This window comes from Anolis sagrei, chromosome 9, assembly GCF_037176765.1.
Source record: "Anolis sagrei isolate rAnoSag1 chromosome 9, rAnoSag1.mat, whole genome shotgun sequence".
NCBI classification, from domain to species: Eukaryota; Metazoa; Chordata; class Lepidosauria; order Squamata; family Dactyloidae; genus Anolis; species Anolis sagrei.
The window spans coordinates 5,861,556-5,884,279 of NC_090029.1; the positions used below are offsets into that span (position 1 = coordinate 5,861,556).

General features: G+C 45.1%; 1 protein-coding gene across 3 annotated transcripts in view; it reads left to right on the forward strand.

Moving 5' to 3' along the window:
* Positions 1-22,327, forward strand: part of APBA2 (amyloid beta precursor protein binding family A member 2) — a 114,248-nt gene extending 91,921 nt beyond the window's left edge. For all 3 annotated transcript variants that reach the window (XM_060755777.2, XM_060755776.2, XM_060755778.2), the window contains 4 exons: positions 7,065-7,277; positions 10,791-10,910; positions 18,555-18,695; positions 20,924-22,327. In XM_060755777.2, coding sequence (XP_060611760.1) covers positions 7,065-7,277; positions 10,791-10,910; positions 18,555-18,695; positions 20,924-20,995 — 546 coding nt within the window. In that variant the 3' untranslated portion in view covers positions 20,996-22,327. The remainder of the gene's footprint in view (positions 1-7,064; positions 7,278-10,790; positions 10,911-18,554; positions 18,696-20,923) is intronic.
* The last annotated feature ends 397 nt before the right edge of the window (positions 22,328-22,724 follow it).

The following is a 22,724-nucleotide window of genomic DNA, read 5'->3' on the forward strand; positions in this document are numbered from 1 at the left end:
CTTCTTCATCGGAATGAAAAGAATATATTTTTAAAAAATAGTTTTAAAGACCGAGAATAAGCCATGAGAGTCAAGATGAAGATCCACCCAGAGGAAAAGTGTTCTTGCCATACATCAAGGGAACCACTGACCGCATAGGGAAGCTGATGAGGAAACACAACATACAAGTCCTATCTCCATCGACCACTGTTAAGAGCTTAGGTGTCATCCTGGATTCACAGCTGACAATGGAAGCTCAGATCGCTGCTGCCAGCAAACAGGCCTTTTCCCACCTACGACAAGCGAGGCAGTTGGCACCCTACCTATCTGATGAGGTTCTGGCAACAGTCATCCATACCACAGTCACGTCTAGGCTGGACTATTGCAACACCCTGTATGTGGGCCTTCTGATGTCTACGACCCGAAAGCTCCGTATTGTTCAGAATGCAGCAGCCAGGTTACTCACAAGAATGCCCATGAAATGCCATATAACACCAGTGCTGCAACATTTACATTGGCTTCCAACTGAGTACCGTGGCCTGTATAAGATGCTAGTTCTGACCTTCTAAACTCTTTACGGCCAGGGTCCATTGTACCTTAGGGACCACCTCTCCTTCTCCCATCATTGGAGGTTGCAACAACCAGCCCAACGTGACTTACTTCATATACCGGGTCCTAGAGAAGTGCACTTGGAAAGGACCAGGCGCAGATGGGCTTTTTCTGTTTCTGCCCCTGCCTTGTGGAATTCCTTGCCGCCCTACATGAGAGCCATGCGTGACTTAGGGCCTTTCACTCTCGCACTTAAGACCTGGCTTTTTACTAGAGCATTCGATCTCTGTTGATTTTTAATTTTTGTATGTATGTATTTTATCTTTTGTAATTTAGCTGTAAATCGCGTGGGGCATTCTCGGATGGAGGGTGATTAATAAGTTATTAAATGATGATGATGATGATGATGAAACTATCTACAGACCCATCAAGAAATTCCAACAAATGCTCCGTTCAGCAAAGGACAAGAGGGATCCTCTCACTTCTGCAGGAGACTACCGTATACCATGCAGCTGTGGACAAGTCTACATAGGGACCACCAAATGCAGCATTGCCCAACACACGATTCAAGGAACATGAAAGGCACTGCAGACTACTTCAACCAGAGAAGTCAGCCACAGCAGAGCACCTGATGAACCAGCCTGGACACAGCATATTATTTGAGAACACAGAAATGCTGGACCACTCTCACAACCACCATGTCAGACTACACAGAGAAGCCATTGAAATGCACAAGCATGTGGACAATTTCAACAGAAAGGAGGAAACTATGAAAATGAACAAAATCTGGCCACCAGTATTAAAAAACTCTAAAATTGCAACAGCACAACAACAGAGAGGAAACAAACAAGGACATCTCATCACCTCTCAACAAAAGTTTGCCCCAGGCACATTATATGCTAATCAAGGTGATCAGTTGAAACATTCACACCTAGCTCCAGCAGACAAGAGTTCTTTGTCCCACCCTGGTCATTTCACAGATATATAAACCCATTTTCCTAGTTCCAACAGACCTCACTACCTCTGAGGATGCTTGCCATAGATGCAGGCGAAACGTCAGGAGAGAATGCCTCTAGAACATGGCCATATAGCCCGAAAAAAACTACAACAACCTAGCTTTAAATAGTTGAAAAACAAGTGTTATGGGTGTGAAGAATCCCTAATTAGATAAATTCATCCAATCAAAATACTTGCAGTTTTGTTATTTTGCACAGAAAATAATAATTATTTTCTTACCTGCCTCTCCCCACAGCTCGAGGCAGATTATAATACTGAGGAAATAACTAAAACAATTAACTATTTTCTGTACAGAAAGGCTCTTACTAGAAACTTAATGTAAAATTTGCACAAGAATTTTGTGAGAATTTTGCGTAGAGCAGTGTTTCCCAATCTTCTCAATCCCTTCATACAGTTCCTCATGTTGTGACTCCCAACCATAAAATTATTTTCGTTGCTACTTCATAACTGTAATTTTGCTACTGTTATTAATTGTCATGTAAATATCTGATATGCAGGATATATTCACAGGACGAAATTTGGCACAAACCTGATATGCTCAAATTTGAATACTGGTGGGGTTGGCGGGGGGGTTGATTTTGTCATTTAGGAGTTGTAGTTGTTGGGATTTATAGTTCACCTACAATCAAAGAGCATTCTGAACTCCATCCGCGATGGAATTGAATCAGACTTAGCACACATGACAGCAGACAATACTGGATGGGTTTGGTGGGCATTGACCTTGAGTTTTGGAGTTGCAGTTCACCTACATCCAGAGAGCACTGTGGACTCAAACAATGTTAGGTCTGGACCAAATTTGGAGCCCCCGGTGCTGCAGTGGGTTAAAGCACTGAGCTGCTAAAGTGGTTGACTGAAAAGTCGCAGGTTCGAACCCGGGGAGCAGTGTGAGTGAAGATTGGTGGAGTTTGGGGAAAATAGATCTTGACATTTGGGAGTTGTAGTTGCTTGGATTTAGTTCACCTACAATCAAAAGAGCATTCTGAAACCCACTAACGATATAATTACACCAAATTTCCCACACAGAACCCCCATGACCAACAGAAAATGTGGAAGGATGGTATCCTTGAAGGGGCTGGCTTGACCTTGAAGGAGCTGGGGGTTGCCACGGCTGACAGGGATCTCTGGCCTGGGATGGTCCAGGAGGTCAACAAGAGTTGGAAACAAATGAACAAATAAACAACAACAACAACAACAATATGATTCCTAAATGCAACCATAGAGCCCCTGGTGGCGCAGAGGGTTAAACTGCTGAGCTGCTGTACTTGCTAACCAAAAGGTCATAGGTTCAGATCCAGGGAGCAGTGTGAGCTCCTGCTGTTAGCCCCAGCTTCTGCCAACCTAGCAGTTCGAAAACATGCAAATGTGAGGAGATTAATAGGTCCCGCTCCGGCAGGAAGGTAACGCCGCTCCATGCAGTCATGTTGGCCACATGACCTTGGAGGACAGGCAGAGTGATCTTCAGCCTTCTCTGCCAAAGGGGTTCTTAAGACCATCAGAAATATGTTTTCTGATGGTCTTTGGCAACCCCTCTGAATCCCCCTTAAATCCCCCTCCCCAGGGGTTGATAAACCCCCAGGTTGAAAAATGCTGGCGTAGAGTCAGCCCTGGATTTCAAAACTCTGCTGTTTTCTGTAATTTTCCTTTCCCGGAAAAAATTCTCAAGATTTCTAAAATTTCTCATTAATGTCATGAAAAGAGCTCTCAAATTTGACATCTATCCATGAAACCTCCAGGTAGAAAACCATGTCAACTAATTTTTTGTTGTTGTGTCAGGAGCGACTTGAGAAACTGCAAGTTGCTTCTGGTGTGAGAGAATTGGCCGTCTGCAAGGACGTTGCCCAGGGGACGCCCGGATGATTTGATGTTTCTATCATCCTTCTCTCATGTCCCTGCATTATTTATTTATTTATTTCGCGCATTTGTACCCTGCCCTTCTCAACCCCCGAGGGGGGACTCAAGGCGGTTTACAAAAGGCACAATTCGATGCCAACACAAACAATAAGATAAAACACATATAAACAGCAATTATAAAACAATTAAAACAATCACAGTCAATAAAACCAATCTAATGCTCAACGTTCGCCAGCTCAGAATCCGTAGGTTCATTCCACATTGTCAAATCCTATCAATTCTAGTCGTCATTGTCCTTTGTCCATCTGCCAGATTACCCAAAGGCCTGGTCCCATATCCATGTTTAGTTTCCTTCTAAAAGAGAGGAGGGATGACCTAATTTCCCTGGGGAGTGAATTCCACAGGTGAGGGGCCACCACTGAGAAGGCCCTATTCCTCATCCCCACTAATCTCACTTGTGATAGAGGTTGGGCCGAGAGCAGGGCCTCCCTAGAAGATCTCAAACTCCGAGGCGGGATGTAGAAGGAGATACGTTCGGACAGGTACGCTGGGCCGGAACCATATAGGGTTTTGTAGGTCAAAACCAGCACTTTGAATTGTGCTCGGAACTGGATCGGCAGCCAGTGGAGCTGACACAACAGGGGGGTGGTATGCATGAGAGCTGGAGCTGGTAGAGGGAGCTCATCCGCCTCTCCCCGGCAGAGGGGTTTAACCCTGTCAACTAAAATGGTATCAAACCACATTAACTGCACCATATAGATGTATCCTTCATCCTTTTCCTGTTGACTAGATGCCGCAGATGAGTCTTTTAACAGAGCAATTTGCATTTCACTGTGTTTCAAGCTCTTTTAGTGGGATTGCTTAATTAATTGTGCTTTTTAAAAATGTAATTATTGGGTTTTGATTCTGTCTATATTGCAAGGTGCCTGGGTCCCATGGTTGGTATAAAATGTACAGATCTTGTTGTTTCTTTGTTGCATTTGCTGAATATTTAAAAATATCCTGCAAAGTCATCCTGGAGGAGAAAAATGCTAAATGAGAAGGGGAATGTCATTGGTGTGATCAGGAGAGGAGAGATGTTTATCTGGACTGAGCCCGGCGTTTTGGAGGTGAAATGCAGCCAAGGTGACTGGAAGGGAAGCCGAAAACCAACAAGTCGGGTGGAAATTGGATTTTAAATCAACATGGAGGGAGAGTGTAAATAAATGGTAATCTACTCAGAGGCAGGGAGAGGGGAGGCAAAGCACACAGGCATACATCAATGCGGCACAAGTTCAGGCGCCGCCGATGCTGCTAATGTTGTTATGCCAAGGTGCCAGAGCAGTCGGCAAAAGGATATAATGAGGGTTATTTTCAAATTGGTGCAATGAACAATGGAAGCAAGAGCAAATGCAAGGGAAAGAGAGGTCAAGGAGGAGAGAAGGTGACCTTGCAAGGAGCACTGCATTTTGGGAGGGAGTCCTGCTAGTATTATCATTATTATTATTTGAAACACAACAAGATGAGTCCATAGCAGACACTCTGCTAACTGTTGTATTGGATGACACGTCGGACCCTTCCCAAGTGTCTAGGATGTATCAGCGAATAATGCATGCAGATCCCAGTAAGGTGGCCTTTTGCAGCTGGCAGATGGTAATTTTGTCAGTGCCGATTGTGTTTAAGTGCAGGCCAAGATCTTTAGGCACTGCACCCAGTGTGCCAATCACCACTGGGACCACCTTTACTGGTTTGTGTCAGAGTCTTCGCAGTTCGATCTTTAAATCCTCATATTGTGTCAGCTTTTCCTGTTGTTTCTCTTCAATCCTGCTGTCACCTGGGATTGCGACGTCGATGATCCATACTTTGTTTTTTAACACGATTGTGAGGTCAGGAGTGTTGTGCTCCAGAACTCTGTCTGTCTGAATCCGAAATGGCTTCAAACTACAAGAGAGGAGATTCCATCTGAACATGAGGAAGAACTTCCTGACTGTGAGAGCCGTTCAGCAGTGGAACTCTCTGCCCCGGAGTGTGGTGGAGGCTCCTTCTTTGGAAGCTTTTAAACAGAGGCTGGATGGCCATCTGTCAGGGGTGATTTGAATGCAATCTTCCTGCTTCTTGGCAGAATGGCGTTGGATTGGATGGCCCATGAGGTCTCTTCCAACTCTTTGATTCTATGATTCCATGAAAGTCCCAGAGGAGTTTGGCGTGTTCATTCTCTGTAACTTTTTCTGGCTTGTGATCCCACCAGTTCTTTGTCACAAGCAGATGGTATTTGTTGCACAAGTTCCAATGAATCATCTGAGCAATGGTGTTATGCCTCTGTCTGTGTGATTGTTATTATTGTTATTATTGTTATTATTATTATTATTATTATTATTATTATTATATTAATTATTGTTTGTATTTATTATTTTCATGCTTTTATCTCTTGATTGAGACACAATTTGACTACAATTTTTTCCCGTCCTCTGGTTTTCTATAGTAAAGGTTTTCTCCTGACATTCAGTTGTGTCTGACTCTGGGGGTTGGGGCTCATCTCCATTTCTAAGCCGAAGAGCCAACACCAACAAGGTCATTGGCCAGCATGACTGCATGGAGCACGTTACCTTCCCACCAGAGCAGTACCTATTGATCTCCTCACATTTGCATGTTTTCGAACTGCTAGGTTGGCAGAAGCTGGGGCTAACAGCAGGAGCTCACACTGCTCCCTGGATCTGAACCTATGACCTTTTGGTTAGCAAGTACAGCAGCTCAGCGGTTTAACCCACTGCGCCACCGGGGGCTCCGTGGTTGCATTTAGGAATCATATTGTTGTTGTTTATTTGTTCATTTGTTTCCAACTCTTGGTGACCTCCCGGACCATCCCACGCCAGGGCTCCCTGTCAGCCATGGCAACCCCCAGCTCCTTCAAGGTCAAGCCAGTCCCTTCAAGGATACCATCCTTCCACCTTTTCTGTTGGTCATGGGGGTTCTGTGTGGGAAGTTTGGTCTAATTCTATCGTTAGTGGGGTTCAGAATGCTCTTTTGATTGTAGGTGAACTAAATCCCAGCAACTACAACTCCCAAATGTCAAGGTCTATTTTCCCCAAACTCCACCAGTCTTCACATTTGGGCATATTGGGTTTTGTGCCAAATTTGGTCCAGATTTAATATTGTTTGAGTTCACAGTACTCTCTGGATGTAGGTGAATTGCAACTCCCAAATTCAAGGTCAATGGCCACCAAATCCTTCCAGTATTTTCTGTTGGTCATGGGAGTTCTGTGTGCCAAGTCTGATACAATTCCATAATTGGTGGAGTTCAGAATGGTCTTTGGTTGTAGGTGAACTATAAATCCCAGCAACTACAACTCCCAAAAGACAAATCAATCCCTCCTTAGCCCAACCAGTATTGAAATTTGAGCGCATCTGCTATTTGTGCCAAATTTGTGCCAAATGAATGAAAATACATCCTGCGGGTCAGATATTTACATTACAACTCATAACAGTAGCAAAATTACAGTTATGAAGTAGTAAGGAAAATAATTTTTTTGTTGGCGGGTCACCACAACATGAGGAACTGTATGAAGAGGTCACAGTATTACGAAGGTTGGGAAACACTGCATTAGGAAATGACATTTCTAACCCAGGAACAAGAGTTGTGTTGCGTAGTGTTATTACCGATGCCGATCCCTGCCTTCCTTGCTTTCCAGCTGCAGGTGGCGAAGCACAAGGGGGAGATCCTGGGGGTGGTGATCGTGGAGTCTGGCTGGGGCTCCATCCTGCCCACCGTGATCCTGGCCAACATGATGAACGGAGGGCCTGCCGCTCGGTCGGGGAAGCTGAGCATCGGGGACCAGATCATGTCCATCAACGGCACCAGCCTGGTGGGGCTCCCACTGGCAACGTGTCAAGGCATCATCAAGGTATCCCTGACGCAAAGGCGGTAGAGCCTCCTCCTCCTCCAGAGGTTTAGAAGCAGAGGCTGGATTGTGTCCTCCTGTCTGGTAGAAAAGAGTTGGACTAGATGACCTTTGGGATTTCCTTCCAGCTCTAGAAAAGCTGGAGGACAGGAGCAGGATTCAAAACGATCTTGACAGATTAGAGAGATGGGCCGAAACTAACAAAATGAAGTTCAACAGGGACAAATGCAAAATACTCCACTTTGGCAGGAAAAACGAAATGCAAAGATACAAAATGGGGGACAATGCCTGGCTCTAGAGCAGTACGTGTGAAAAAGATCTTGGAGTCCTTGTGGACAACAAGTTAAACATGAGCCAGGAATGTGATGTGGCGGCAAAAAAAAGCCAATGGGATTTTGACCTGCATTAATAGGAGCCTAGTGTCTAGATCTAGGGAAGTCATGCTACTCATGCTCTATTCTGCTCTGGTTAGACCACACCGAGAATATTGTGTCCAATTCTGGGCACCACAATTCAAGAGAGATATTGACAAGCTGGAATGTGTCCAGAGGAGGGCGACTAAAATGATCAAGGGTCTGGAGAACAAGCCCTATGAGGAGCGGCTTAAGGAGCTGGGCATGTTTAGCTTGAAGAAGAGAAGGCTGAGAGGAGATATGATAGCCATGTATAAATATGTGAGAGGAAGCCACAGGGAGGAGGGAGCAAGCTTGTTTTCTGCTTCCTTGGAGACTAGGATGCAATGGAACAATGGCTTCAAACTACAAGAGAGGAGATTCCATCTGAACACGAGGAAGAACTTCCTGACTGTGGTGGAGGCTCCTTCTTTGGAAGCTTTTATACAGAGGCTGAATGGCCATCTATCAGGGGTGATTTGAATGCAACATTCCTGCTTCTTGGCAGAATGGGGTTGGACTGGATGGCCCAGGAGGTCTCTTCTAACTCTTTGATTCTGTGATTCTATGATTCTAGACTTCTGCCCCAATGTTGCAGGGACCTTCTTGATTAATCCTCTGCCTTTCCACTCTTTCAGCTGTCCCAGTTTTTGAACCTAATCACGATGGGGGCATTTGTCAACTGTGAGATACATGAATTAGAATGGTGTCATTAAAAGCAGATAATATAACTTAAAGGGAAGTAGGTTAGTTGCGGAGGAGAGAGATGTTTGTACATAGGGAGGCATTTTTTGTCTGTTTTGGGCACATGAGTTTGCCCTTCCAAAGCTTTTTCCGCCATTTTTGTTATGACTCAGGAAGTGAGTCGGAAATGATTCGGTGTATTTTCAGCCCTCTATTAGCCTGCTGGGAGGCAAGCAGCTTGGGGAGAAGTTTTGGGGAGGGGAGGGGTCTTGGCACTGGCAGCCATTGCTCTATATAAAGGGGAGCACATGGCTCAGAGGCTCATTTGGAGCCGGGAAGGGAAGGGAGAAGGGAAAAGGGAAAGAGAAAGGGAAAGGGAGGTTGTGTTGAAGGGAGGTTGGAAGAAGAGCACGGCGGGCAAGCAAGCAGAGAAGAAGGGCTGGGAGAAGGGCTGTAGCCTGGCTGCCTGCCTTGCCGCTTGTGTGTTGTTGCTGTTGGGGTTTGGGACAGGTGGTAACTGCAAGGTTAGTGTGTGGAAACTGCAAGTCACTTCTGGCGTGGGTAGAAGGAGCAACACGGAGGAACCAAAGCACTCCAACATTTTAAAAAGCCTCAGCCTTGTAGCAGGTCTCCCTGGCCTCAGTGTTTTTTGGTTTGTGTTGCACATTGCCTAAAATGAACTAGATCTCCCATCAATTCAAGCCACTCTGTTCTGTCACCGCTGGACCTGAAATGAAGTGCCTTTAAGAGAGGATGTATGGCTTGGATCCAGTGGGAGGCCAGGGCCTCCGAAAAGAAGCCTTTAGGGGGATCTCCCTTATTAAGCAGTCTTTATGAGGCTTGAGAAATATAACATTTCTTTATTAATGAACAAACAGGCTTAACAGTCTATTAGATCTTGCAATCTTGTTTACAGGAAACAGGCACTATCTTCAAAAACTTTGTTAAAAGGAAAATCCCCCCTTTTTAGCTCCTCTCAGGCTGCTGTGAACCTAAACCTGACTGACTTGAGTTCACTACCGGCTGAACTGCGTCTCAGAACCTAGCAGACGTACCAACAGGCCTGTAATCACTTAGCTGGAGATGAGCAAAGCTGTTATTCCCTCCGGCAGTCCTCAGGGCTGTAAAGCGGTTTCCCTGGAACCCTTTGGGAATCTGAAGAGGCTCTTAAAACTGTTCTCCCCGGAAAGTCTTAAGGGACGGAGCCTTTGTACAGGAGAACGTCTGTATACATCCTCTGCATAGATTTCCTTTTTGAGACTAACTGAAAAATGGCCCCTTCCCTCCATGAAAACCCAGAGAGGGGCGGGACCAGGGAACCTAACTGTTATTGACAGGTGGCTTGTCCTATGAATGCAAATTATAACAGGAAGTCACCCTGCTGCAAAATCCGAAGCCTGGTATTCCAAACCAACATTTAATCCAAAGAAATAAAATTGGAGCTCCTGGAACAGCTGTTCCAGAACACTCCTGGCCTAGATTTCTTAATGATGAGAAATCTACACTAAAAATTGACAAATCTGATTTGACAGTAAACAATTACCCCTTCAACAACAATACAACATCACAAATTGGTCTGTGTAACACAGAAACATTGCCATTTTGGCACACTCTTAGTTTTACCTTCCTTACCAATCCGTCCGGACTTGGCAAGGTCTCTGTAACTCTGGCCAAAGGCCACCTGAAACGAGGTAAGGTTTTGTCCTTTAGCAAAATAATATCTCCAACTTGGAGGTTGGGCTTAGAGTCTTTCCACTTCCTGCGACTCTGGAGTTGAGCCAAGCACTCTGCCTTCCACACTCTTTGAACACAAACTCTCCTTCCCAAAGTTGTGAAATCAGATTCCAAGGCAAAAAGGGCAGGGCTGTTTGTTGTTTTCTTTGTTTGCTGTGAATTGCCGAAGAAGACACTACAAAACCCATACTTAAAAGCCTCTCCTTACCTAACTGGGGAAATCAGCTTACAAAGCCCCAAAAGTTCTCAGGGCTGGCTGTTTGTTATTTTCTTTGTTTGCCTAAAAAGGCACTACAATTCCCATACCTCCAAGCCTATACTTCCCTAACTTGTGAAATCAGCTTCCAAGGCCCCAAAAGGTCTCTCTCTGCCATTAATGAAGTGATTCAGAAATTTCGGAAAGTTCCTAATTTTTTTCTGGAAAAATTCGGAATTCAATTCCAAATCGAACCACCATTGCCCCCTACATCTGAAACAAGTTTTGAACCATTTTTTAAATCAACCAAGCCTAGTGTTTAATTGTGGGTTTTAGTGTTCATGTATTTTGAGTCTCCTTCCTGCTGCTTTGGGTCTCCTTTGGGACAGATAAAGTGGGGTATAAATAAATATAATAATAGTAGTAATAGTAATAATACTAGGGATTTAGTCAATGGAAGCACCTCTGCCTTCTTTGTGGTGCCTGTTGTTTAACCAACTCCTTCTTTAGGGCTTGAAGAACCAGACACAGGTGAAGCTGAACATTGTGAGCTGCCCTCCCGTCACCACCGTCCTCATCAAGCGGCCCGACTTGAAATACCAGCTGGGCTTCAGCGTCCAGAACGGAATCGTAAGTATGCAACCCTGCAAGGAATTGGAATTCAAGGGAGATGCAGTTTTCTCTGATTTCTAATCCCAGGATTTTCTAGGTTTTTGTGACCAAATTGAACTCATGTCTCCAGGGTCATAATCCAAGACTAGGCCTGGGCAGTTTTGTTTCGTTAATTCGTAATTCGTTAATAATTCGTTAATTTTTCCAATTACAAAACGATAACGAACCATTCTGGAGCAATTATTTAAAAAAACGAATTTTTAAACACGTTTTGTAAATGCTTCGTATTTCGTTATTGTATTCGTTTCGTTATTGTTCTGAGGTCGTTTCGTTATTATTTCCGTATGTCTGGGCCAGTTTTATGGTTTAATTAGTGAAAAAAATTATAATATCACACCAACAGTCAAGAACAGAGGGAGAGGGAAGCTTCAGAAGTTTTTGGAGGTTTTTTAGCGTATTTCGCGGTCGCGTCCGCCATTAACGAATCGATTCGTTATTGTTTCGGAAATCGATTCGTTAATTTTTTACCATTTACGAAATTTCGTAAATATCGAACTTTTTAAAAGGAAAATTTTGTAATTATTTTAAATATCGAAACAAAAAAACCCCCCAAATACAAATCGATTTTAGAAACAAATTTTTGCGTTGTTACCCAGGCCTATCCAAGACTCACACCACTTTGTTTCTGTGTCAGAAGCAACTGAAATGGTTCAATTCATTCCTCCGGGACCGGAGACAGAGGGTGGAGTGGTGAGGCCAAAGCTCTGAGAGCTCCTGCCTTTGCTGTGGAGTGAGTTCCCCAGGGTGTTATCCTCTCACCCCTGTTATTTAACATCTACGTCCGGCCACTTGCTGGACTGGTGCGGAGCTTTGGCCTAGAGTGCTACCAGTATGCAGATGATACCCAGCTACTCTTGCGTCTTGAACCTGGAACAACCACGATTCCTGAGAACTTTAGGCTGCGTTTAGAAGCAGTGATGAGTTGGCTGCGAGCGAGCAGACTCAAAGTGAATCCTGCAAAAACTGAGATCCTCTGGCCTGGCCAGCCGCCAGAATTAACCCAGTCTCTGCCTGATTTCGATGGGGAAGCTCTGGTTCTGTCTGCCACCGTTAAAAGCCTTGGGGTTGTGTTGGACTCATCGCTGACGATGGAGACCCAGATCACTGGCTTTTTTCATCTTCGCCAGGCAAGGAAATTGGCATCCTACCTTTCGGTAGAAGCATTGACAACAGTAATCCACGCAACAGTCACCACGAGGTTGGACTATTGCAATGCCTTATATGCCGGCCTTACGAAATCAACAACCCAGAAGATTTGGATGGTCCAAAATGCAGCGGCCAGGCTGCTAGCGGGATTATCTATAAGATCCCATATCACACCAATTCTGCAACAACTGCATTGGCTACCAATAGGGACCGCCTCATTCCTTTTCCCCATCAGTGGTCACCTCGATCCACCTAGGAAAATCTCCTATATATACCAGGCCCTAGGGAGGTACACCTGGAAGCTACAAGGCATAGAGCTTTTTCGACCTGCGACCTTTGGTAAAGGCACTCAAGACTTTGCTGTTTGGTTGTGCATTTAAGTAATCAGATCTAATTTGCCAAATAGTTACTGTTGAATGTTTTTATGTTGAATGTTTTTATATTGTGTAAATGCTATTTAAGACTGCAAGTCGCTCGGAGCACCTTGGTGGAGAGCGACTAATTAAGAAATAAAGTGAAGTGAACTTGAGAAACTGCAAGTCGCTTCTGGCGTGAGAGAATTGGCCGTCTGCAAGGACATTGCCCGGGATGCCCAGATGTTTTGCCATCCTATGGGAAGCTTCTCTCATGTTTGTGCATGAGAAGCTGGAGCTGACAGGCAGGATCTCCCCCCGCTCCCCGGATTTGAACCGCCAACCTTTCGCTCAGCAGTCCTGCCGGCACAAAGGTTTAACCCATTGTGCCACTGGGGGCTCCTATTCTGCTAAATCATTCTGACTCATGTTACCAACCACATCCCAATCCATGTCTGCATTTTTCGCTCGTAATATGTCTATGATTCCAGATTATTTTCGTATTGGTTTTCCGCCATATCTCTGTATCAGTGCCATCTTTAATTGTACTCTGCTGCCATCTAGTGGCTGCTAGATGTAAGCACAGTTGCAGAAAGGAAATCGTGATTATATCTATATAAATAAAAATGTAATGTTCGTTTGTGGGATTAACATAACTCAAAAGCCACTGGACAAATTGACACCAAATTTGGACACAAGACACCTATCAGGCCAACGAGTGACCATCACTCATAAAAACACTGAGAAACGTAACAGAAGGGACTGAAAAAGCCAAAAAAACAAAAATGTGCATTGCAACGCATGCGCAAAACCACATATATACACATATATACATGTATTCCTCCAGCAAAGGATCACCGCCTTGTCGGGGCGCTGGAGCTTGAGCACCTCAATGATGTCATGAGCGAAACCGTGAAGGGCCACCCAAGACGGGACGGTTGTGGCAGAGAGGTCAGACCAAGTGTGATCCCTGGGGAAGGCAATGGCAAACCACTCCAGTATCCTTGCCAAGAAAACTAAATGGATCAGTACAACCAGAGATATGTCGGTATGCCATTGGAAGATGGGACTCCCAGGTCGGAAGATGGCCAAAATGCTACTGGGGAGGAGCAGAGGATAAGTTCAACTAGCCCCAGATGTGATGACGCAGCTAGCTCAAAGCCGAAAGGAAGGCTAGCGGCCGACGGTACTGGAGGTGAACGACGAATCCGATGCTCTAAAGATCAACACACCATAGGAACCTGGAATGTAAGATCTATGAGCCAGGGCAAATTGGATGTTGTTATTGGTGAGATGTCAAGACTAAAGATAGACATTCTGGGGGTCAGCGAACTGAAATGGACTGGAATGGGCCACTTCACATCAGATGACCACCAGATCTACTACTGCGGACAAGAGGAACATCGAAGAAATGGAGTAGCCTTCATAATTAATAAGAAATTCGCTAAAGCGGTGCTTGGATACAACCCAAAAAATGACAGAATGATCTCAATCCGAGTGCAAGGAAAGCCTTTCAACATTACAGTGATCCAAATATACGCCCCAACCACAGCTGCTGAAGAAGCAGAAGTAGATCAGTTCTATGAGGATCTGCAGGACCTACTGGATAATACACCAAAAAGAGACATTATTTTCATTACAGGAGACTGGAACGCCAAGGTGGGAAGTCAAATGACAACTGGGATCACAGGCAAGCATGGTCTGGGAGAACAAAATGAAGCGGGACGCAGGCTGATAGAATTTTGCCAGGAAAACTCACTGTGTATAACAAATACTCTCTTCCAACAACCTAAAAGACGGCTTTATACATGGACCTCACCAGACGGTCAACACCGAAATCAGATTGACTACATCCTTTGCAGCCAAAGGTGGCGGACATCCATCCAGTCGGTGAAAACAAGACCTGGGGCTGACTGTAGCTCAGATCACGAACTTCTTATTGCCCAGTTTAGAATAAAACTAAAGAGATCAGGGGAAATACACAGACCAGTTAGATATGATCTCACTAACATTCCTAGCGAATATACAGTGGAAGTGAAGAACAGATTTGAAGGACTAGATTTAGTAAACAGAGTCCCAGAAGAACTATGGACAGAAGTCCGAGACATTGTTCAGGAGGCAGCAACAAAGTACGTCCCAAAGAAAAAGAAAACCAAGAAGGCAAAATGGTTGTCTGCTGAGACACTGGAAGTAGCCCAAGAAAGGAGGAAAGCAAAAGGAAACAGGGATAAGGGGAGATATGCCCAGTTAAATGCGCAATTCCAGAGGTTAGCCAGAAGAGATAAGGAACTATTTTTAAATAAGCAATGCATGGAAGTGGAAGAAGACAACAGAATAGGAAGGACAAGAGACCTCTTCCAGAAAATTAGAAACATTGGAGGTAAATTTCAGGCAAAAATTGGCATGATAAGAAACAAAGATGGCAGGGACCTAACAGAAGCTGAAGAGATCAAGAGAAGGTGGCGAGACTATACAGAAGATCTGTATAGGAAGGATAATAATATTGAGGATAGTTTTGACGGTGTGGTGAATGAATTAGAACCAGACATCCTGAGGAGTGAGGTTGAATGGGCCTTAAGAAGCATTGCTAACAACAAGGCAGCAGGAGACGACGGGATCCCAGCTGAACTGTTTAAAATCTTAAAAGATGATGCTGTCAAGGTGATGCATGCCATTTGCCAGCAAATATGGAAAACACAAGAATGGCCATCAGACTGGAAAAAATCAACTTATATCCCCATACCAAAAAAGGGAAATGCGAAAGACTGCTCAAACTTCCGTACAGTGGCCCTTATTTCTCATGCCAGTAAGGTAATGCTCAAGATCCTGCAAGGAAGACTCCAGCAATACATGGAGCGAGAGTTGCCAGATGTTCAAGCTGGGTTTAGAAAAGGTAGAGGAACGAGAGACCAAATTGCCAATATCCGCTGGATAATGGAGAAAAGCAGGGAGTTTCAGAAAAACATCTACTTCTGCTTCATTGACTATTCTAAAGCCTTTGACTGTGTGGATCATAATAAATTGTGGCAAGTTCTTAGTGGGATGGGCATCCCAAGCCACCTTGTCTCTCTCCTGAGGAATCTGTACAAGGACCAAGTAGCAACAGTCAGAACTGACCACGGAACAACAGACTGGTTCAAGATTGGGAAAGGCGTACGGCAAGGCTGCATACTCTCACCCAACCTTTTTAACTTGTATGCAGAACACATCATGCGATGTGCGGGGCTGGATGAATGCAAAGCTGGGGTGAAAATTGCTGGAAGAAACATTAACAACCTCAGATATGCAGATGACACCACTCTGATGGCCGAAAGCGAGGAGGAGCTGAGGAGCCTTCTAATCAAGGTGAAAGAAGAAAGCGCAAAAGCCGGGTTGCAGCTAAACATCAAAAAAACCAAGATTATGGCAACAAGAATGATTGACAACTGGAAAATAGAGGGAGAAACCGTGGAGGCCGTGACAGACTTTGTATTTCTAGGTGGGAAGATGACTGCAGACGCAGACTGTGGCCAGGAAATCAGAAGACGCTTACTTCTTGGGAGGAGAGCAATGTCCAGTCTCGATAAAATAGTAAAGAGTAGAGACATCAGACTGGCAACAAAGATCCGCCTAGTCAAAGCCATGGTATTCCCTGTAGTCACCTACGGATGTGAGAGCTGGACCTTAGGGAAGGCTGAGCGAAGGAAGATCGATGCTTTTGAGCTGTGGTGCTGGAGGAAAGTGCTGAGAGTGCCCTGGACTGCGAGAAGATCCAACCAGTCCATCCTCCAGGAAATAAAGCCCAACTGCTCACTGGAGGGAAAGATACTAGAGACAAAGTTGAAGTACTTTGGCCACATCATGAGGAGACAGGAAAGCCTAGAGAAGACAATTATGCTGGGGAAAGTGGAAGGCAAAAGGAAGAGGGGCCGACCAAGGGCAAGATGGATGGATGGCATCCTTGAAGTGACTGGACTGACCTTGAAGGAGCTGGGGGTGGTGACGGCCAACAGGGAGCTCTGGCGTGGGCTGGTCCATGAGGTCACGAAGAGTCGGAGACGACTGAACGAATGAACAACAACATACATGTATTCACAAATATACACACTCATATACACATATATACATACAAAAACACATGTACACAGACTGGGCCACAGCAACGCATGGCAGGGGACAGCTAGTTTGAACATAACACCCAAATGATGGGTGTTTCAGTCCACCATGGGCCATGTATTTTCCCACCAAGATAAGAAACTTGTGATAACCTTTTGTTACGCTTAAGTGGAATTTAGTCTGGTCCAATACAAAAGACACAATAACTGAGGAAAAAGAACAGAAAACTTTACTCTTGTCGGCAGAGTCAAAACATAAACTTGCAGTGTTGCATACAAAATAAACACTGCAACAAACTCACATAGTCCTTGTAAGAACTACAGAATGCAAAGAACATGGCTTCTTCATCTTCCTTCAAATGAGCAGCACAAATGGTTGAGCATAAGCTCCTCAGAGCAAAACTCACAGGGAGGAGGGAGCAAGCTTGTTTTCTGCTTCCTTGGAGACTAGGACACGGAACAATGGCTTCAAACTACAAGAGAGGAGATTCCATCTGAACATGAGGAAGAACTTCCTGACTGTGAGAGCTGTTCAGCAGTGGAACTCTCTGCCCCAGAGTGTGGTGGAAGCTTTTAAACAGAGGCTGGATGGCCATCTGTCAGGGGTGATTTGAATGCAATATTCCTGTTTCTTGGCAGAATGGGGTTGGACTGGATGGCCCATCAGGTCTCTTCCAACTCTTTGATTCTAGGATTCTATGAAAGCTGAACTGTATTCTAAAACACATACAGTTATATCCCACCAGATGTGGCTCAAATTTACTAGCTGACCTACATTAGCAGCTGCACATAATCATTAACAGAATTATTATTATTATTATTTATAACCCGGCTCCATCTTCACTTTATAGAATCATAGAATCATAAAACGAAATGCAAAGATACAAAATGGGGGACAATGCCTGGCTCGAGAGCAGTACGTGTGAAAAAGATCTTGGAGTCCTCATGGACAAGAAGTTAAACATGAGCCAACAATGTGATGTGGCGGCAAAAAAAGCCAATGGGATTTTGGCCTGCATCAAGAGGAGCATAGTGTCTAGATCTAGGGAAGTCATGCTCCCCATGCTCTATTCTGCTTTGGTTAGACAACACCTGGAATATTGTGTCCAATTCTGGGCCCCACAATTGAAGAGAGATATTGACAAGCTGGAATGTGTCCAGAGGAGGGCGACTAAAATGATCAAGGGTCTGGAGAACAAGCCCTATGAGAATCCAAGAGTTGGAAGAGACCTCATGGGCCATCCAGTCCAACCCCATTCTGCCAAGAAGCAGGAATGTTGCATTCAAATCACCCCTGACAGATGGCCATCCAGCCTCTGCTTAAAGGCTTCCAAAGAAGGAGCCTCCACCACACTCCGGGGCAGAGAGTTCCACTGCTGAACGGCTCTCACAGTCAGGAAGTTCTTACTCGTGTTCAGATGGAATCTCCTCTCTTGTAGTTTGAAGCCATTGTTCCGCGTCCTAGTCTCCAAGGAAGCAGAAAACAAGCTTGCTCCCCCCTCCCTGTGGCTTCCTCTCACATATTTATACACGGCTATCATATCTCCTCTCAGCCTTCTCTTCTTCAGGCTAAACATGCCCAGCTCCTTAAGCCACCCATCTCCCCAAAGGGGACTCGGGACGGCTAACATGAGCCCAAAAACAATACAGTATTAGACACAGAACAACAGCAAAATTACATCACAGCAAAATACAGAAAATAACAAAATAAAATATCGTAATCGGTGTAAAATAACAAAATGAAAATCAGATGCAAAGGGGTGGCCCAGATGCATAAGATAAAATGTTAAAAACCTGGATGAGATAAGGTTTTCTTTAACACACACACACTTGATTTTATTTCAATTCCAGCTGATGGTTTGGGCATTGGATTATGGCTCTCTTGCTCATGGAAACGCACATTTGGAGAGACTGATGTACCCAGGTGTAATGGGTCTGTCCCTAACAGGGGGCAAGTCACATCTCTGTCATTGAACTAACTCTCTCTCTCTCTTGTTCTTTTGGAGCAGATCTGCAGCCTGATGAGAGGGGGGATCGCCGAGCGAGGCGGGGTCCGTGTGGGTCACCGCATCATCGAGATCAACGGGCAAAGCGTCGTGGCCACCGCACATGAAAAGATCGTCCAAGCTTTGTCCAACTCTGTCGGAGAGGTGAGTCTTCCCAAGTCCAGCAGAAGTTGGCCACCAAAATCCTGTTATGTGTGTTTGCCTTCAAGTCAGCTGTTTGACTTGTGGTGACCCTAGGAATGCCACAAGGAATCCTCAGAGGTGGTTTTTCCGGTTCCTTCCTTTGAAATATAGCCTGGTATTCATTAGTGGTCTCCCACCCAATACCTAACAAGGGATGATCCTGCTTAGCTCCCAAGAACAGACAGGACCTGGTGACTTTAGGGTGTCTTGGCTCCATTTGTGTATATATGCTTCTTCAAGTCACCTATAAATACAACTTAGCCATCCTAGCAGTCCGAAAACATGCAAATGTGAGTAGATCAATAGGCACCACTCCGGCGGGAAGGTAATGGCACTTCCTTCCTTCCTTCCTTCCTTCCTTCTTTCCTTCCTTCCTTCCTTCCTTCCTTCCTTCCTTCCTTCCTTCCTTCCTTCCTTCCTTCCTTCTCTATCTTTTGTTTCTTCTCTCCTTCCTTCTCTCTCTTTTTCCTTTCACTTTTTTATTTCCTTCTCTCCTTCCTTGCTTCTCTACCTTCCCTTCCCTTCCTTCCTTCCTTCCTTCCTTCCTTCCTTCCCCTCCCTCCCTCCTTCTCTCCTTCCTTTCCCTCCATTCCTTCCCTCTTTCCCTCCTTCTCTCGTTACTTCTTGACTGTCCCATTTAATATTGTATTTATATCTTACATAGAAAGAAGGAAAGGAAGAAGTAAGTAAGGAGGTACAGGGAGGAAGGAAAAAGAAAGGGAGGGAGGGAAGGAGGGAAAGAAAATAAAGAAGAAGGAAGGAGGGAAAGGAAGAAGGGAGATGAAGAAAGGAGGGAGGGAAGGAAATAGAGAAAGGGAATGAAGGAGGAAAGGAAATAAAAATGTAATGTTCATTTGTGGGATTAACAGAACTCAAAAACCACTGGGGGAATTGACACCAAATTTGGACACGATACCCCTAACAACCCAATGTATGTCCTTCACTAAAAAAACAATGAAAACAAAAAGCGGAAAGGACTTCTAAACTGCATGTCCACAAAGGAGAAACTGCATACCCGGAAAGAGACCCATGGCCACACCCCCTCCTCCTCACGGGAAACAGCCGGCCGTTAAAGCATGAGGAGCCAGCCACGGCTACACACACACATACACACACACAAGCGAGAGTGGGCACCATGGTGGAGGTGGAGGCTTGCCGCATGGAGCCCCTTCTCTTTCCCTGCTATGTCAGGAGGGCGGTCTCCTCCTCCTCCTTTCCCTGTTGGAAGAGGAGGGGGCGGATGAGTGGCAGCGGCAGCAGTGGAGCCCCCAGGCAAGGAAGAAGGGGAGGAGGAGGAGGAGAAGGTCGACGGTGCTTGAGTGAAGGACCTTCCTTCTCTCCTTCACTCCCTTCTCTTCTTTCCTCCCTCTCCTTCCTTCCTCCCTTTCTTTCCTTTTCTTCCTTCCTTCTCCTTCCTTTCCTTCTTTCCCTCCTTCCCTTCCTTCCTGTCCCTCCTTCCTTCTTCCTTTCCTTCTTTTCATCCCTCCCTCCCTTCCTTTCCTCCTTCTTTCCCTTTATTTATTTCCTTCCCCTTCATTTCCTTCCCTCCCTCCTTCTTTTCCCTCTTTCCTTCCTTCTTCCTTCCTTCTCCCTTCCTTCCTTCCTTCCTTCTTTCCTGTTCCTCCTTTCTTTCTTTTCCTTCCTTCCCTTCCTTCCATCCCTCCCTCCCTTTCTTTTCCCTTCCTTCCTGTCCCTCCTTCCTTCCTTCTTCCTTTCCTTCTTTCTATGTAAGATATAAATACAATACTAAATGGAAGGGACAGTCAAGAAGTAACAAGAGAAGGAGGGAAAGAGAGAAGGAATGAAGGGGGAAAGGGGGAAGGAAGGAAGGAGAGAAGGAGGGAGGGAAAGGAAGGAAGGAAAGAAAGAAAGAAAGTTAGAGAAGCAAGGAAGTAGAGAAGGAAATAAAAAAGTGAAAGGAAAAAGAGAGGGAAGGAAGGAGAAAAGGAACAAAAGATAGGGAAGGAAGGAAGGAGAGAAGGAAGGATGCAACCAAAGAACAAAGAAAGGGAGGAAAGAAACAGGTAGAAATTGAAGAAAGAAGAGAAATAGGAAAAGAAAAAGAAGAAAGGAAGGAAAGAGGGAAGGAAGGAGAGAAAGAGGGAGGGAAGGTTGGCCAGAGCAACGCATGGCGGGTACAGCTAGTCAATAAATAAATAATTCATTCCCATCCATTCCCTCCTAACCAGATCCATATGAAGACCATGCCGGCCGCCATGTTCCGGTTGCTCACTGGGCAAGAGACGCCGCTGTACATCTAACGCGAGGCTCTTATCTCTCTGTCTCTCATATCAAAAGAACTGGACCATTCTGCCGAAGATCTGAAACCCTTCAAGCGGGATTTTGTACTCCGTCGGAACGGAAAAAGGTTTGAACCGAGTCCGGGATATTCTGGCATCTCAGTGGATCTCAGCTTCTTTGCCTTTTCTTTTCCTCCCTCTTTTCCTTTCACGTTCTCTCCATCTTTGGGTTTTTCAAAAAAATTGTTGCCAAAAGAGGAAGCTGTTCCTACGGACCACTGACGTCACCTTTTGGGCAAGATCCTCGGCAAATCTGTTTCCTTAGGGCTGCGAAATGCCGCTGCAGATGGGGGAAATGTGCGAGTGAGGAAGCCTGCAAAGAAGCGAGAGCTTTTGAATATCGCGGTGGCCCTTGATCCGCACGATTTGCGGGACCAGATTTTCCTGAAAATGACCAAGAATGTATGCAATGTTAAGGGCCAAGCGGGTGGGAGGGACGAACCGACAAACAAGCGGGGGAACGTGTTTGACGCTAAACGAAAGAACGAGGGGAAACCCTGCCGTCGTCATTAGTAGTCTTATTGACAAGTGTAATTAATGTGAGTTTTAATGGACCGTGACTTAAGTGTGAAACAGGAACAAAGGGTGGGGCGGGCGTGGATTTGCAGGGGGAGGCGGGCGGTGGAATTAAAAATGTAATAAAATAATTGCCGACTATTTATTTAGATGAGGTGCTTTTGGGGGAAGAGCGAAGGTTTGTAGCGACCGAGATATCCTAAACCTTCCATCGATCACCTGAGTTTACTACCACAGGAAAGCCATGCTTTACAGAACCAATTTTTTTATAAATGTGTCGAAATCTCGTTCGGTTTTGGGTCGTTCTCTCTGTTTTATTATGACTACGATTAATTAATAATAACTTTACTTTTCCTGAGCCAATTTTTTTTGTGTGCGTGTGTATGGACCGAATGTAAAACCGGCTGCAAACGGGGAGGGGACGTCACCCGCCGTCAACAGTATTAGACTTTGTGGAGACAATACAACCAAGTACTAGTAATAATCGTGTTTCATGATGAGATAAATGTCAACTGATGTAACCTTTCTGTCTTGATTTCCTTTTTCTTTTCCCCTCCTCAACTTTGGGCCAAGGCCTTGAAGGAAACAAACAAACAAAACAACAAACAAGCAAACAAACAATACACTGTGACTATACAGACGCCTTACCATGCAGTAACAAAACGCTTTAGGATTACTGTACTTCAAGGAGTAACGCCGTAGACCTCTGTTGCATGCAGGTGACCCTAGGAGAGAGACTTCATCTAGACTCACTAATAAATTTGGAGTAATAAAGCACCCCGGCTGCTCTTGTTTCTTTTGCAGAGAGTGCTTCGCGGAGACCGAGTAGGGCATCAACGAAGGCCGTCTCCCGTTTCAGGTTGAGTACCTCTTATCTGAAATGCTTGGTGGTGGGTCTTACACCATGGAGTTTGGGCCTTTCTAGCATGGTGTGCAAAGGTAGTGATCTCATCATGGGTGTCTAAGGCATGTAGAATCATACTTACCGTATATAGAATCATAGAATCAAAGAGCTGGAAGAGACCTCATGGGCCATCCAGTCCAACCCCCTGCCAAGAAGCAGGAATATCGCATTCAAATAACCCCCGACAGATGGCCATCCAGCCTCTGTTTAAAAGCTTCCAAAGAAGGAGCCTCCACCACACTCCGGAGCAGAGAGTTCCACTGCTGAATG